This window comes from Chlorocebus sabaeus, chromosome 1 (genome assembly GCF_047675955.1).
Source record: "Chlorocebus sabaeus isolate Y175 chromosome 1, mChlSab1.0.hap1, whole genome shotgun sequence".
NCBI classification, from domain to species: domain Eukaryota; kingdom Metazoa; phylum Chordata; class Mammalia; order Primates; family Cercopithecidae; genus Chlorocebus; species Chlorocebus sabaeus.
Genome location: NC_132904.1, coordinates 98,556,463 through 98,574,253, shown reverse-complemented (window position 1 = coordinate 98,574,253; position 17,791 = coordinate 98,556,463). Strand labels below are relative to the sequence as shown.

General features: G+C 41.0%; 1 protein-coding gene, 1 non-coding gene and 1 pseudogene across 5 annotated transcripts in view; 1 reads left to right on the top strand and 2 right to left on the bottom strand.

Annotated features, from left to right (window-relative positions):
* The window catches only part of CFAP300 (cilia and flagella associated protein 300), a 36,242-nt gene extending 19,973 nt beyond the window's left edge, over positions 1-16,269 (bottom strand). For 3 of the 4 annotated variants that reach the window (XM_008020637.3, XM_073020581.1, XM_073020578.1), the window contains exons 1-3: positions 16,073-16,269; positions 15,757-15,838; positions 4,380-4,455 (exon numbers count right to left, since the gene is read on the bottom strand). In XM_008020637.3, the coding sequence (XP_008018828.1) occupies positions 4,380-4,455; positions 15,757-15,838; positions 16,073-16,182 (268 nt within the window). In that variant the 5' untranslated portion in view covers positions 16,183-16,269. The remainder of the gene's footprint in view (positions 1-4,379; positions 4,456-15,756; positions 15,839-16,072) is intronic. The other variant, XM_008020638.3, reaches the window with a different exon arrangement.
* Positions 4,924-5,027, top strand: LOC119626653 (small nucleolar RNA U13). Its single transcript, XR_005242811.1, has one exon. It is a non-coding gene; the product is annotated as a small nucleolar RNA U13 (small nucleolar RNA).
* On the bottom strand, positions 6,288-6,378 carry LOC119626660 (small nucleolar RNA U13; annotated as a pseudogene).
* Positions 16,270-17,791: the final 1,522 nt, after the last annotated feature.

The following is a 17,791-nucleotide window of genomic DNA, read 5'->3' as shown; positions in this document are numbered from 1 at the left end:
GAAAGGCAAATTCCTTTAGATCTTAAATGCTCAGGGATAATCTTCTTTGGTTTGATACTCTGCCTCTGGACCTACTGGGGTGGCAGTCTTGCTTTTACCCTGGTGGCGGTAGAGCCCTGAAGGCTCTGGGTGGCCCAACCTCCAAGGTTCCACAGGGCCAACTTAGCCCGTATGCTCTGCAGAGTGGCCCTGCCTCCAAGGCTTTGGTTGGAGGCCATCTGCCCTGTTTAATGGAGGCAGTGGCCCTGATGGCCCTGAAGCTCTCTGAATTGCTTCGGGGTCTTTCTAATCTTTTCTGAAGAATAGCGCATGTTCACAGCCCAATAGCTCTATGGTCCAGTCTCGTAGGATCTAAGAAGTCCAACAGCCTTCCTTCATCTCATCTCATTGTTCAAACTAGCAGAGTCTTTGCTGCTGATATAATTCCATCTCTATTCCTGACTCTGTTGAAATGGCTGATTAAGTCCATGAGTCATACCCATGATCTCTTTATCAAATGGCTATTCAGTGTTCTGAACAGTGTTCTCTTCAGAACAAACTTCCTCATTTTTTACAATAAGGATAGGTTGAAAACTTTCCAAATCTTCAAATGTTGGTTCATTTCTGGTAAACAATTCCTTCTGCAATTCATCTCTCTTCTTTCATACTCTACTATAAGCAAGACATTGCTTTAAGACTTTACTTAGAAATCTCCTCAGCTAAATCTCCAGTTTCATCACTTAGAAGTTCTGCCTTCCATAAAACAATAGAAAACAGTTCATCCAAGTTATTTGCCACTTTATAACAAAGATCACCTTTATCACAGTTTCCAATAACATATCCCTTATTTCCTTGGGAGCTATTACCAGAATTGCCCATAATGTCCGTATACATGCACCTCAAGCTTCCATCCATTATTCAGTTCCAAAGCCACTTCCACATTCTTAGGTATTTGCTACAGCAGCACCTCACTTCTCAGTACCAAGATCCGTCTTGGTCAGCTTGGGTTGCTATAACAAAATGCCATAGTCTGGGTGGCTTAAACAATAGATGTGTGTTTCCCAAAGTTCTGTAGGCTAGAAAGTCCAAGGTCAAGGTCCAGATGATTCAGTTGCTGGTGAAGGCACTCTTCTTGGCTTGCAGAAAACTGCCTTCTTTCTGTGTACTTAGATGGCTCTAGTGTTTTTACTTCTTATTATAAAGGCACTAATCCCATCATGAGGGCTCCACCCTTGTGCCCTCATCTAAACCTAATTTATTTTCCAAAGGCCCCATCTCCAAAAACCATCACATTGAAGGGTTAGGGATTAAACATGTGAATTTGGTGGTGGGGACACAACTCACTCCAAAGCAAATGCTATTTTTTAATGTAGGAATTTCATTAAATTATGTCCCCAGCATTTATAAGATATGTAATGCATCACAGTGATCACATACAGAAAGAATACAGTTTTTCCCCTAATACTAGCATTATAAAACACTGGGTGCCTCTTTATCATTTGGTGTCTTAAGTTAGTACTTTTCTGGCAACCCCATCAATGTGGAAGTGACAGAGGCAGGAGAGTGAAGTGGTCAACGTCTTGAATTCTGGAGCCTCGATCTGAATCTCAAATCTGCTCACTCAGCCATGTAAAACTGCACACATTACTTAGCTTATGCCTCTGACTATTCATTTGTAAAATAGTGATATATAATACTACCTTTCTTGCATTGTTTCATGAATGAAAGGAGGTGATGTGCATGATGCCCTTAGCTGAGCACATAGGAAGTATCCATTATATGTTATTAAAAAAAGACAAAGTGTATCTAAACATAGGAGCTATGGTGGCTGGCTGAGAGGATAAAACAGCACCGAAAACTGGTAATCTCCAGGGAGTGCAGCACAGTGAACGAGGTTCCATCATCACTTTCTTTAGAACTGGTTCACTTGCCAAAAGAATGTCTCTTCACCTATTTTAAAAAGCGGATTCTTTTGCTTTAAAAGGGCCCCAGAGGAAAATAAGAGGGGGTATATCAGAAAAAGAAACATAGCAGAAAAAGAAAAAAGAGATAAAAATGAGTTAATGGAAGAGTACTAACAGTCCACTAGAACTTCTACTTCTGAAATAGAGTGCTATCATTCTTCTGTCCTATTTTTCAGAGTATTTATAATTCATCAAGTTAGGCACATGTGGTATATGATAACCTCTTTTTGCAATGATTTTTTCAAAAATTAGTAAAAAGTTAATGCTATTTTGTGTACGTACTAACATGGGAGACGGTTGAGCACTTATTTCAGTGAACCTTATTGTTTCCAATAGATTGACTGAAGTTACTGTAAACATGCTTTATAAACACTGTGATACATGACTCTGATTATTTCCTTTTGAAAATTTTGAGTTGGGTAAATGTATTCTCTCAGACACTCAGTTTAATTTTGTAAGTAGTCTGTACCAGCTTTTTGCTCTATAAATTTTGCATTAGTCTTTAGCCAAAAGCAATAAAATCTGACTTACTAAGTCTAACATCATGAACTGTTTGTATCTTGTTCTTGACTAATACTTTGTTACTTTTGTGTAAGGCTACTAGGCTTCCATGAGAATATAATGCAGTAATTTACCAAAATACATTCCCAAACAACAACAAAAAAAATCTAATTTAAAATGCATTTTATTGAGTATAAATCCATATCACCAATCAGATTCTCCTTCCAAATGGAATGTTGCTTTTATTCATTCTGTTGCTAAGATACCTCAACCTAAAATTTAAAATATAGTTTTCATATTTTTTTTCCAAAATAGTCTTATATTAACTCTCTGCTTTCTTCCTTGACCCATGAGTTATTGAAGGGATTTAAGTGACTGTTATTAAGTGTTTAAGTGTTTGGGTAATTTTCTTAAAAAAAATTTCTGGCTCTTTCAATGTATTATGAAATAATAGATTATGAAAATATAATCTAGCTGGGCACGGTGGCTCATACCCATAATCCCAGCACTTTGGGAGGCTAAGGTGGGTGGATCACTTGAGGTCAGGAGTTCGAGACCAGCCTGGCCAACATGGCGAAACCCTATCACTACTAAAAAAAAAAAAAAAAAAAAAAAAAAAAACTTAGGCTGAGCACGTTGGTTCATGACTGTAATCTCAGCACTTTGGGAGGCCAAGGCTGGCAGATTTATTTGTGGTCAGGAGTTCAAGACCAGCCTGGCCAACATGGTGAAACCCTGTCTCTACTAAAAACACAAAAATTAGCTGGGTGTGGTGGCACACTCCTGTAATCCCAGTTACTTGGGAGACTGAGGCAGGAGAATCGCTTGAACCTGGGAGACGAAGGTTGCAGTGAGCTGAGATCACGCCACTGCATTCCAGCCTAGGTGACAGTGAAACTCTGTCTCAAAAAATAAACAAGCAAAAAAACAAAAATTAGCCGGGAATTAGCCAGGTGTGGTGGCTCACGCCTGTCAACCCAGCTACTGAGGAGGCCGAGGCATGAGAATTGCTTGAACCCAGGAGGCACCACTGCACTCCAGCCTGGGAGACAGAGTGAGACCTTGTCTTAAAAAAAAAAAAAAAAAAAAAAAAAAAAAATTCCTATGGTTGGCTGATTCCTCTGAGAAATCCATGTACCCATGTACTCATCTCAGTGCAGATTCTGCCCAAATATCCCCGTATCAGTGGAATCTTTCCTGATCTTTTCCCTGTGGGCAAAACTGACCACTCTTGTCCACTTTCTAATTTTTTTTTATTTTTTGAGGCAGTCTTGCTCTGTCACCCAGGGTGGAGGGCAGTGACACAATCTCAGCTCACGGCAACCCTCCATGTCCCAGGTCCAATTGATTCTCCTTCCTCAGCCACCAAGTAGCTGGTATTACAGGTGCTCACCACCACGCCTGGCTAATTTTTGTATTTTAAGTAGATAAGGGGTTTCACCATGTTGGCCAGGCTGGTCTCGAACTCCTGTACTCAAGTGATCCGCCCGCCTCAGCCTCCCAAAGTGCTGCAATTACAGATGTGAGCCACCACGCCTGACTCTTGGCTACACTTCTATGGTAACACCTTTGACACATTGGTACACACACACATACACACACACATACATTTTAACATATCAAGTTCCTTTAGTACAGGTTTTCTTATTTACCTTAATGTTCCCTATATCTAGCAGAGTACATGGAAAATACACAATAAATACTTTTATATGAATAAAAAGAGATAAAAATTGCTCTTATGTGTTAAGCCAGGATAGTAGCAGTAGACTCCCAGGAAAGAGATGCAGGGCAGGCCTGGCATAGCTGGTCATACTTGATCGTGATATATCAAACAGATGAGGCATTCACAATTGATATTTTAATAATGAAAATTTCTGAGGCAAAATTTTGTTATAATAGTAAAATAGTATTTGAAAAGATGAAAATTTTATTTACCTAATGTAATCCATTGTCCAGAAGAATCTGAAAGTAACTTCAAATTGGGAATAACATTTGGGTCTTTGAAAAAAGCCTAAAATACAAATTTGAGGGGAATAAGTTAGATATTTTATTATAAATGATAGTAAAAATTAACATAAAATAACTATAATCTTGTTTAATTCAAATGGAAAGGACAATTTTAAATTGGTAAAATGTCTTGAGTAATAGTTTATAAATAAATGAAGTTTTATTACATACAAGTTCGAACAGTATGAACATTGTGTGTCCAAGTACAGATGTCTTTGGAACTTAATTTAGGTAATAATGATATACAATAAACATTAGGAGGTTATATAATATTTGAAAACTTTGTTTTCCTTCAATCTTGCTTACTGAATTGCCTTAGTAACAACTCACATACTAGATCTAAATCCAAAAGTAACTGTCAATTTAATTCTTTCCAAGAGGCATTTAAAAAAGTGAAAAATCTAACTTCCTAAAAATGAAACGTTTTCTGTATGACAAAAGACAACAAAGCAGGAAAGAGTTTTAGTTCCAGATCCTTTTGTAGTTTATGAGTATGATGACTAGGTGTTCGCAGGTATGTGTGAGATGTGCCACACTCGAACCTTGTTATGATGTCAGCATATTGTTAGTCTGACATGAAAAAATAAAAAAAAATAAAATAAAAAAGAGCTTTAGTTCTAAGCACCAGCAGCTGACTGAAGCTGAAAAGGCAGAAGAAAATTTATTGGAAGCATCTCAGGGAGTCCACAAAATGTTCCAGAGGTGGAGGGCATCAGGTTGATGGCTGGACCCAGGAACGATGCAAAATCATATGCAGAACCACCCTCATGAGGAAACTGTCACCCCTGCTGCAGCCCCATCAAGCACTACAGTTGATCTTAGCCAAAAGGCCGAGAAGTGATAGCCCCATCAAGCACTAGAGGAAGCCACCACCACCCCTTTCTCCTACTCAAGTACTAACCAGGCCCAAGCCTACTTAGCTTTCAATATCAGGTACACTCACGGTGGTATGGCCATGAACATCAAGTACTACCCAGGCCCAATCCTGCTTAGCTTCCAACATTCAGGGTGGTATGGTCATAGACATCACTATCACTCCCTTCTAACTTAGGCCATTGCTGTGCCAGGTCTGTCTGGCCTGAAAGTGGTCTCTGCCACTGCCTTTGCCAATGAAATGAATTCTGTGTGTGCCTCCTTCCTTAAGTTGCTCGCTTCAAAATTTCAGTCTTGCAGTGATGAGCCTGTTTGTAAACCTAGGTCCCACGCTTACGATCTGGATGCAAGGGAGTTCCTTGCATTTTGGGAGGTTTCACTTGCATTTCCCAAAGTTACCCCCAAATTGCATGGTTGTTCACAAGGTGTTGGACAGCCAGAAAACATAATGTCTGTGAAGAGCAATAAATAAAAGAAAAATAATAGACTGAGAGAAAATATTTGCAACACATACGTTAAAACGGAGAAACTGACATCCTAGTGGTTAAAAAAACCCCTAAATGTAAGAAAAACTGACAAACCTAAATTTTCTTCTGCCTTTTCAGCTTGAGTCAGCTGCTGGTGCTGGGAACTAAAGATTTTTTTTTTTTTTGAGATGGAATTTCACTCTTGTTGCCCAGGCTGGAGTGCCTCGGCTCACTGCAACCTCTGCCTCTCAGGTTCAAGCGATTTTTCTGTCTCAGCCTCCTGAGTATCTGGGATTACAGGTGTGTGTCACCATGCCCGGCTAATTTTTTGTATTTTTAGCAGACACAGGGTTTACCATGTTGGCCAGGCTAGTCTTGAACTCCTGACCTCAGGTGATCTGACTGCCTTGGCCTCCCAAAGTGCTGGGATTACAGGTGTGAGCCACTGCATGCAGCCTAGCTCTTTTTTATTTTATAATTTTTTTTTCTTTTTTCATGTTAGAAGGGTAATATGCCAATGTCATCACAAGGTTTGAGGGTGGCACATGTCACCAAAGGATAAAAATAGGCATATAAAAAATAAAAATAGGGCCAGGTGCGGTGGCTCAGGCCTGTAATCCCAGGACTTTGGGAGGCCAAGGTGGGTGGATCACTTGAGGCCAGGAGTTCAAGATCAGCCTGGCTAACATGGCGAAAACCCGTCTGTACTGAAAAAATACAAAAATTAGCTGGGCATGGTGGTGCACTCCTGTAATTCCAGCTACCCGGAGGCTAAGGCATGAGAATTACTTGAACCTGGGAGGTGGAGGTTGTCGTGAGCTGAGACTGTGTCACCGCACTCCAGCTTGGGTAACAGAGTGAGACTATCTAAACATACAAACAAACAAAAAACCAAAAACCAAAAAACAAACAAACAAAAAAACCCCACAAATAGCCAATAAACTTTAGGAAAAGATGCTCAATTTCAAGAGCAGTGAAAGAAATGAAAACAAAATCCAGAAGATACCACTTTTATCCATTACATTGCTAAGATTTAAAAAGACTGGTAACTTTTGGTGAGAGCACCAGAAGACATGCACTTCCGCAAGCTGCTGGCAGAAGCGCGAATCTTTATAACCCATTGGGAAAGTAATTTGCTATTATCTTGAACAATAAAAACATGCATACCTCATCCAACAAACTCTACTTTCGGGTTCTGAAATCACCAGTGCATAAGATTTAGGTGTAAGGAGTTTTTTGTTTTAATACAGTATTCTTTGTAGTGCCAACACTTGGAAACAATTTCAATATCTATCAGTAGAAAAACAGTTGAATAAAATATAGTCCATTTCTATCAGACAGAATGCAGCTATTGGAAAGAAAGTATTAGAATAGAATGTAAACTCCCTAAGAGTAGGGGTCCTGTTTTTCTTATTCACTGCCATATCCCAGGACTTAGAACAGGGCCTAACATATAGCACTTACTAAATAACCATCCCCTGAGCAGACCATGTATTGATTTTGAGGAAAAACCATAAACACTTTCAGTTAAAAAAACGTAGTTTAGAGCCGGGTGCGGTGGCTCACACCTGTAATCCTAGCACTTCGGGAAGCCTAGGCGGGCGGATCATGAAGTCAGGAGATCAAGACCATCCTCGCTAATGCAGTGAAACCCTGTCTCTACTAAAAATACAAAAAGTTAGCCAGGTGTGGTGGTGGGTGCCTGTAGACCCAGCTACTCTGGAGGCTGAGGCAGGAGAATGGCGTGAACTCGAGAGGCGGAGCTTGCAGTGAGCCAAGATAGTGCCACTGCACTCCAGCCTGGGCAACATAGCAAGACTCCGTCTCACACACACACACACACACACAAAAAGGGTAGTTTAAGAGTAATGTATATGTTCAGGTGCGGTGACTCACACCTATGGTACCAGCACTTTGGGAGGCTGAGGCAGATCACTTGAGCTCAGGAGTTCGAGACCAGCCTGAGCAAGATGGTGAAACCCCATCTCTACTAAAAATACAAAAAATTAGCTGGGCACAGTGGTGTGCACCTGTGGCCCCAGCTACTCGGGAGGCTGAATTGGGAGGACTGCTAAACCCCAGGGTAGTGGAGGTTGCAGTGAGCTGAGATCGCACCAGCCTGGGTGACAGAGTGAGACCCCATCTCAAAAAAAAAAAAAGAGTAATGCATGTGATAAAACAAAATAAAACCTCTATACATTTATATGAGCATAAAGAAAAGTATGTAAGAATATGTATCATAGGCCGAGTGCGGTGGCTTACACCTGTAATCCCAGCACTTTGGGATGCCAAGGCAGGTGGATCACGAGGTCAGGAGTTCAAGACCAGCCTGATCAAAATGGTGAAACCCTGTCTGTACTAAAAATACAAAAATTAGCCAGGCGTGGTGGCACATGCCTGTAATCCCAGCTACTCAGGTGGCAAAGGCAGGAGAATTGCTTGAACCCGGGAGGCGGAGGTTGCAATGAGCTGAGATCGCACCACCGCACTCCAGCCTGGGTGACAGAGCGATACTCTGTCTCAAAAAAAAAGGAACATCAAACTTCAGAAGTGGTGGTTACAGACTCGTGGTAACAGGAGGGTCGAGAGGGTAGGGAGTAGGAGTAGATTGGGATAAGACTGACTTTTTCTATGAATTATTCTTTGTTGTTAAAATTGTCACAATAAATATTTTAATTTTTTGAACATTCCCTTCAAGTGATCACTCACTTTTCCTAAGTACCTTCTTGAGAGAGGAATCTAAACTGTCTCACTTTTTTTTTTGAGACCAAGTCTTGCTCTGTCATCTAGGCTGGAGTGCAATGGTATGATCTCAGCTCACTGCAGCCTCCACCTCCTGGGTTCAATAGATTCTCCTGCCTCAGCCTCCCAAGTAGCTAGGACTATAGAAGTGCACCAACACGCCCAGCTAATTTTTGTATTTTAAGTAAAGACGGCATTTTGCCATGTTGGCCAGGCCGGTCTCGAACTCCTGACCTCAGGTGATCCAGCCATCTTAGGCTCCCAAAGTGCTGGGATTACAGGCGTGAGCCACCAAGCCTGGCCTCACTTCTCTTATCTACTTCTCATTTCTCTCTATCTGGCTCCTGCTCCTATCACTTAATGAATAGTACCCTTGACTTCCTAATACTAAAATCCAATGGACAGTGCTTGCCCTCATGGGCAGGCAGATAGTAAGAGAGGAGATAGTTATATGACACGTATACTACAAAAAAGTGCAGGTGCTATCAAAGTACAAAATGGGCAGACATAATCTAATGGTATTGGGAAGAAATGTTAATATAGAAAGAACATTTAGGTTTAGATCAGAAAGTTGAGCAAGAGTTAGCTGGGCAACGGAATATACTAGCAAATATTTAACAACTGGCCACCCTTCCTCCCCCAAAAAGCCCTGATTGTAGCGTTTGCCTGTTTCCATGGTGGATTTCAAGTTGCCAACAGTATAACAACCAACAAACAAAGATTCCTGAAAGTCTAGCAATCAGGCTGTCCTAAACTGGTTCCAGTATGCCACTGGAATTACCATTTTTTTAAGCGAGAGAAAATGACAAGTTTGAAAGCTGTAAGGTGAGAAAGGATGGTACATTCCATTCAAGGAAAGTGAAGAGGTTTGGTGTGACCCAGAAGGCGCAATGGTCAGATAAGGCTGGGGAGTTAAATTGACCTTGCAGTCAAGTGAAGAATTTTAATCTTGATCTAAAATCGATCTAGATCTTGATCAGTATTTTGATCTAAGGGCAGTGGGAAAACACTGAAGTTCTTTTTCTTTTTTCTTTTATAATTTCATAATACAGACAGGGTCTCACTTTGTTGCCCAAGCTGGTCTTAAACTCCTGGCTTCAAGTGATCCTCTTGCCTTGGCTTCCCAAAAAGCTGGGATTACAGGCATAAGCCACGGCACCAGCCACACTGAAGGTTTTTTTTTTTTTTTTGGACAGAGTTTCGCTCTTGTTGCCCAGGCTGGAGTGCAATGGCGCGATCTCTGCTCACCGCAGCCTCTGCCTCCCAGCTTCAAGTGATTCTCCTGCCTCAGCTTCCCAAGTAGCTGGGATTACAGGCGCCTGCCACCACGCCCGGCTAATTTTGTATTTTTAGTAGAGATGGGGTTTCTCCACGTTTGTCAGGCTGGTCTTGAACTCCCAACCTCAGGTGATCTGCCCGCCTCAGCCTCCCAAAGTGCTGGGATTACAGGACTGAGAGCCACCATGCCCAGCCTTTTTTTAAATTTTATTTTTTAATTAATTATTATTATTTTTTTTTTGAGAAGGAGTTTCACTCTGTCGCCCAGGCTGGAGTGCAATCTCAGCTCACTGCAGCCTCCACCTCCCAGGTTCAAGCTATTTTCCTGCCTCAGCCTCCTGAGTAGCTGTGATTATAGACACCCGCCACCCATGCTCAGCTAATTTTTGTATTTTTTAGTAGAGATGGAGTTTCACCATGTTGGTCAGGCTGGTCTCGAACTCCTGACCTCAGGTGATCCACCCGCCTCGGGCTCCCCAAGTGCTGGGATTACCGGCTTGAGCCACTGCGCCTGGCCAGACAGAAGGTTTTTAAGCAGAGTAAACAGTTATCAGAATCATCTATTTTTCTTTAAAGTTCATTCTGTATGCAGTGTGGAGAATGAATTGAAGGGCTGGGCCGGGCGCGGTGGCTCAACCCTATAATCCCAGCACTTTGGGAGGCCGAGACGGGCGGATCACGAGGTCAGGAGATCGAGACCATCCTGTCTAACACGGTGAAACCCCGTCTCTACTAAAAAATACAAAAAACTAGCCGGGCGAGGTGGTGGGCGCCTGTAGTCCCAGCTACTCGGGAGGCTGAGGCAGGAGAATGGCGTAAACCCGGGAGGCGGAGCTTGCAGTGAGCTGAGATCCGGCCACTGCACTCCAGCCTGGGCGACAGAGCGCGACTCCGTCTCAACAACAACAACAACAACAAAAGAATGAATTGAAGGGCTGGAAAAAGACTGGTTAGGAGGAAGTTTACTGTTGTAATTATGGAAGAGCTGATGTTCCCATCAGTCAAGGAGATACCAAGGGGGGAGGAGAAAGAGAAGTAGATGGATTTAATGTTATTTAGGAGGAAGAAACAAATGAAGAAGGAAGAATTGAAGATGACTCCTGGGATTTCTGTTTATGCAAAACCATTTAACAAATGCTATTTAACAAGAAAGAGAACGAGAAGAGATGTGAGCTGAGGATTATTTACAAATGTCTACATTATGCCAAGCAAGACACAGTCCCTGTTCTTATGGAATTTACATTCTAGTGGTGAATAATTGAAGGTAAACACATTTTTTTCAAATAGGTATCATATATGCTTAATTATAAAAAGATAAATTTTCCCCAAAATTATTTCTAGACAAAAAGCAAGTTGCCTTATGACTCTTGAGGCTTTCAAATAAAAGAATATTTATGCAAGTATTTAAATTTATATACTGGTACATTTTGAAAGAGACACATACATAAACTGGAATTAACCTCAATTAATATTGGTTTTGAATGCATTTTAGGCCTTCTGAATCTCTTAAAAAAAAGAAAATTTAATTCAGATTTAGTAATTATTCCTGGAGGTTATTAACTTAACAGTTACATGTTAGATGTCATTATAAATGGAGCAGCAGGTCAACTGGCCTGCAGTGAATTGATCTAGACCCAAAGGAAATGAGTCTATACAAGGGACCCTCGAATAAGGCAATGCAAGGTACATTATTGAGATTATGATTATATGTCTAATAAGTGAATTTTTAAAAAATGTCCTAATACCTGCAAATTGCATTTCTGGAATGGAATTTCCAGCAAGGCATTAGAAGAGATTTTCTGTATCTCAACTTTAGGAAAGCTGATTGTGCTTTGGAAAAATACAAGATGATTCCTAAACTAGTTACAGTAATAACAAAGATACTGATGTCAAAATGCATGTGAAAACGTTACATAAACTTGTTTCATAAAATGTGAAAGTGGGCTGGGTGTGATAACTCACACCTGTAATCCCAGCACTTTGGGAGGCTGAGGCAGGAGAATTGCTTGAGCCTGGGAGTTTGAGACCAGCCTGGGCAACATAGTGAGACCCTGTCTCTATTAAAAATAAACAAATAATAAATAGAAATCTGAAAGTAGAAAAAGATGTTTCTCTATTTTCAATTTTTTATTAATTTAATTTTTACATTCAGAATGCATACTGGACAGACAATATTTCTAAATTATTTAAGTATATATTTGAATATATCATCTATCTGGAAGACTGATGGCTTCTAATCCAATATCAATTCTTTCTTCCTTAAGGAATCCCATTTTTATTTGGGACAGCAATATGCTCAGCTTAGTCTGCATTTCCAGCCTCCCTGGGATGTGGGAGGCCTAAATTCTGGTCACATGCCTAAGTTCTGGTCATGAGATGTAAGCAGAAGTGTTGTGCAGGCTTCCAGGAAAGCTCTGTAAATTAAGGCGCTTCCTTGCAGTTGTTTATGTGGAAAATTCTCCTTATCATCCCTAGTCCCATTGTGAAGATGTCAACACTATATACTGAGCCCAGAGCTCTCTTGAAATCCAAAGTTAAATGTTATATTCAACTATCTAGAATACTGCCACTTGTATGTACCTCAAATTCAGCATGCCTAAAACTGAACTCATTTTCCTTGTAATTCTGTGTTTTCTACACATTTAATGGCATCATCAGCCACTCGAGTCAACCAAGCCAGAAACTTGGGAGTCATCCTACACGTGCCCATCTCCTTTACTCTCAATATCTTACCATTCCTTAAGCCTTTCTCCTAAATCTGGGCCACACTGGTACTCGACATCATCATGTAACTGTCTAGAGGACAACAGTTTCCAATTTGGTGTCACTACTTCCTAACTCAGTCCTAACAACCCACTCTCCACACTTTTGGCAAGGTGATCTCAATATTTTAAAATTTAAAATCTTTCTTAAAACCTTCTCCTTCTTAGCCCAAATTTCTTTGCATGGCACAAAAGGTCTTCTAAAATATTATCCCACCCATCTCTCAAATATTATCCTTGCCAATTCATCGACCTGATGAATTCCTACTCATCTTTCAGGCCCCACCTTAACAGTCTTGTCTTGTCAAATGCTCTTCTGACCACCTCAGTCAAAAATGATCACTTTCTTTTTTGTGCCACCAAAGTACCTTATGCCTCTGCTATGTATTATATCACTTCTCTCTTTGCAATGCAGTTTTGGTTATTTCCCTTGTTTTAATTGTGTCTATGCATCTATATAGACCTAGGAACTAAACAAATGTTTGCCAGATAAGTGTTTCCTCCCATCCATTTATCATCTCACAAATACACTTTTGGAACATAATTTTAAATTGAAAGAGAAAATTCAAAAGCTGGAATTCTAGTTTAAACAATACCCTCTGTTCAGTAATGAGTTTTTGTAGTAGAAACAGCATGGTATCTAGAGTCAAAATGCCTGGGTTCTGCCCTTTGCTGAATGTTTTTGCATAAATTACTTACCTTTCTGAATTTTAAGCTATAAAATGGGAGTCAGAACACCACCAAACTTAACAGATTATTGTAAAGATTAATGATAAATGTAATATAAAAGGTGCTGAAAGCTGAATCGGCACACACTGGAGTCACTACTGCTATAGAATAATACTTTGTAAAGTAATATAGAATTTTCTTTTTTTTGAGACAAGGTCTTACTTTGTCACCCAGGCTAGGGTGCAGTGGGGCGATCACAGCTCAAGCAACCCTCCCACCTCAGCCCTCAAGTAGCTAGGACTACAGGTGTGTGCCACCACACCCAACTAATTAAAATTTTTTTAAAAAATAGCCACAGGGTCTCATTCTGTTGCCCAGGCTGGTCTCAAACTCCTGGGCTCAAGTGATCCTCCTGCCTCAGCCTCCCAAAGTGCTGGGATTACAGTTGTGAGCCACCATGCCCTGCCTCAGACTTTTTGTTTTCTTAACATTTCTAGCTCCCCAAACTATACATGTCTTGTAAGCTGGGATCGGGTCTCTTCATCTTTTTAATACCCTCTAGAGGGACACAGTAAATATTCAACAAATATTTATTGAATAAACGAATTATATTAAAATTTTTACAGTATTCTAAAATTCAGTGACCTCAAATCCTGATCTTCAAAAAAAAAATTACAGACAGCTAGTACTGGTATAAATAAAAAATATAAAAAGCTACATAATAATCTAACCATGAGTATTTGAGAAATGTTATTAATGTCATTATCAGTAGCATTCTAATATAATGGCACTATCACACTATCTTAGGGAAAGGGAGATAGACATTTAACCAATTTACTATCTGTTATGGGTTGATAGTGTCCCCCAAAATTTACATCCTGCCTGAAATATCAGAAAGTTACCTTAGTTGGAATTAGGGTTGTTGCTGATGTAATTAATTAAGACTAGGTTATGCTGGGCCCTTAATTCAATATGGTTGGTGTCTCTATAAGAAGAAAAGAGATGCAGACACATGAAGGGAAAGGCTATGGGACTGACAGGCAGAGAAGAAGGTGCTGCAGCTGCAAGCTAAAGGATGTCAAGGGTGGGTGGCAACCGCCAGAAGCCAGGAAGCGGCAAGGATGGATTCTCCCCTACAGGTTTCAGAGGAATGATGGCCCTGCCAACACCTTGATTTAAGACTTCTAGCCTCCAGAACTATGACACAATCCTACCCAATGTTCTCCTTTCTCCATTTCCTCCTCTTTACTGCCCTTATCACTATATGAAATAATCAGATTTAAAAAAAAATTTATTGTAGTCTTGCCAAGGCCTGTACAATCTTTGACAGCTGTGCTCTTGTCTTGTTCCTCCTCTTATCCCTAGCACTGGAAGGAATTCCTAGCATATGACAGGCCCTCAGGAAGTGTTTCTTATGCCAAACTATAAACTACAGTCAATGCATGAAGAACATGAATGGCAGAGAATGAAGATAATTTCATAAACCATAACAGCATTTTCCATTTGATTGAGGCGAGAAAAAAACAAAACAAAACAAAACAGGATTGAAAATAATGGACTAAATTTTAGCAAACACACCAAAACTTAAACTTTCAAGTGAGTTTTACCTCTCTCAAAGTAGTCACCTCTAGCAGTCAAAAGACTTATTCAAATCACTGTGCTACGGCTTCAAACTTTTTTGGGGGAATTCTCATTTGGAATTGCTGGTAGAGCCTGAAGCCCAGTTCTCAGAGTGGGTGTGATGTTGAGAAAAAACTCAAAAGTAATTTGGAGCTAGTAAATAAAGCGGTGATAAAGCTGTGTGATAATATTTAAAATTTTTTAAATGAGGTGTGCCTATTTAAAAAGAGAGGCTGGGGGTGGATCCCAGCACTTTGGGAGGCCGGGGTGAGCGAATTGCTTGAGCCCGGGGATTCAAGACTAGCCTGGGCAACCTAGTGAGGCTCTGCCTCAAAAAATTTGTTTTGTTTTGTTTTTCTTTCTTTCTTTTTTTTTAATTAGCTTGACGAGGTGGCCAGCACCTGTAGTCCCAGCTACTCGGGAGGCTGAGATGGGAGGATCACTTGAGCCCCGGAGGTCGAGGCTGCAGTGAGCTGAGATGGTGCTACTGCACTTCATTCAGCCTGGTTGACAGAGAAAGACCCTGTTTCAAAAAATAAGTAAATAAAACAAAATAAAATAAAACAAAACGAAATAAAATGAAACAAAAATTAGAAAAGGGAGAAACTAATCTTCTAGAGAGCAGGCGATCTTCCAGAACTGCAAAGTTCCCTGAGGCAAGATACAAGATGCTGAAAGTAGAGAAAGAATGAACTAAATAACAAACAAATTTATGATGGGTGATTCGAAACGTAAAAGTTCCTTTAAAAAAATCATTTGCACCTTTCATTACTCCCAAACGCCAAGAAAACGACGACATTAAGGAATGGCGTGTTCACAAGAATCCATGCCAACGTTGGGGGGAAGTTTAAAAATCGGCAGAGACCCAAGGAACTCTCCGACCCCCATACTAACCATAATGAAATCATCCTTCCGATAAGCCTGAAAGGTCTGGTCAAAGCCGAAGGCCTGCGCCTTGATTCTGCCCAGCATGGACCTGGGGCAGAGAAGGAAAAAGAAATCATCTGGGGGCTGGCACCCTCTCAGAGCACACCGATAACCGATCCCACCCACAGCATCTGCCTGCCCGGGTGGTTCGGGGTTCACTCAGGAAGTCTCGGGGTTCGCTCAGAATGGGGCCGACCCGCGCGGGCCCCTTCGATGCCCAGCCCGCGCCTCCATAGCCGCGAAGACGAAGGGCCTCTTCTCTCCCTGCGCCTCGGTTCCTCACCACTGGCGGAGCCGGCTAGTGATCTCCTTAGAGTTCAGAGACTGGAAGGTTTTCTGAGGCAAGAACCTGAAGTAGTAGCCGCCCGCGTCCCCGAGCTCCCCAGTAGCCATCGTGCTCTCGGCTCCGTGGATGCCTGGGCCGTTTCCATGGAGACGCGGCGACCGTCGGGTCGAAGCGACGCTGCGGGGGCGGGGCCACGCGTCTCTAGGGACCCAGGGGTCCCGGCCTTGCCGCAGCGGGTGCAGGGAGGTAGGTCAGCCTGTCTTTCCCGGGAGCTTGTGCCACTCTACTCCCCCACCCCGGGCTTGACGGTTAGGGAAACTAGGGGTCAGGGATGGAGACAAATTGCCAATCGATACTTGTTGACGTTAACTTTTAATAATAATTACACAGCATGGGTTAATGTCCTAGTCTCAAGAGCTATAACCTCAGATTTAGAGTTATCTACGTTTGATGACTCAAACGTTTCCGAAGAAAACATTATTCTGAATTAGGTTTATCTATTTTGGAAGACAAATGTCTATGTGACTACTTAGGAAACTATTCTGTTTTACCATCTGTGGGTTTTTTTTTTTTCCTTAAAATGTACATTTAAAGGCCAAAAAAAAAAAAAAAAAAAAAAGGTTTCCATACACAGTACATTACAACATGCTGTTTATTTATTTTTGTTTTTTAGACCACTTGTGTTCTGGTACAGCATGCTGTTTAATAGAAAACACACTTTGCTTATTTTCTATTGAAAATTGCCTTCGTTTATACTTTTTTCTTTTTTTTTTTTTTTTTTTTTTTTTTTTTTTTTTTTTTTTTTTTTAAGATGGAGTCTTGCTCTGTTGCTCAGGCTGGAGTGCAGTGGCACGATCTCGGCTCACTCCAACCTCCGCCTCTAGGATTCAAGTGATTGTCCAGCTTCAGCCTCCCAAGTACCTAGGATTACAAGCTAAGTTTTTGTATTTTTAGTAGAGACAGGGTTTCCCCATGTTGGCCAGGACTCCTGACCTGTAGTGATCCGCCTGCCTCAGCCTCCCAAGGTGTTGGGATTACAGGCTTGACCCACCGCGCCCGACCTGTTTCTATAGTTTTTATTTTTGCCTCATAACAATCCATTTGGACTTCAGTATGGGGGGGATAGTTCTTTTCCATCTCGTTGCTTTCTTTCCTTTTCCCCTAGCCCTTAAGAACTGACCTTGATTATTTTTTAGCAGCATTAGCAGAAGAAGAGACAGGGAACAAGGACAAAGAGAAACAGGGAGAGAGAGAGAGAGAGATTATTCCTTTTCATTGATGTTTAGTATTCTGTAACTTGACTATACTACAGTTTATCCTTTTGGGCTGTTTCCTCTTTGAGGTTATTATGAAAGCAGCTATGAACATTCCTGTGTATGCCTTTGGATGGACTTATGCACCATTTCTGTTGGAAATATATTCAGGGTTGGAATTGCTCGGTTAAATGGTGTCAGTATGTCTAGTTTCACTACATACTGTCAAAAAGTTTTCTAAAGATCAATTGACATCCCAACTAGCAATGAATGAGATTTCCTGTTGTTCAACATCCTTGCCAACACATAGTATTGCCAGTCTTTTAAAATTTTAGCCATTCTAGGGAGGTTGTGTTAATTTTTTATTGTGATTTCTGTTTGCATTTCCTTGATAGTTAATGTTGCCGAGCAACTTTGTAATATGGTGGGTCATTTGGATATCTTCTTCAGTGAAATGCCCATT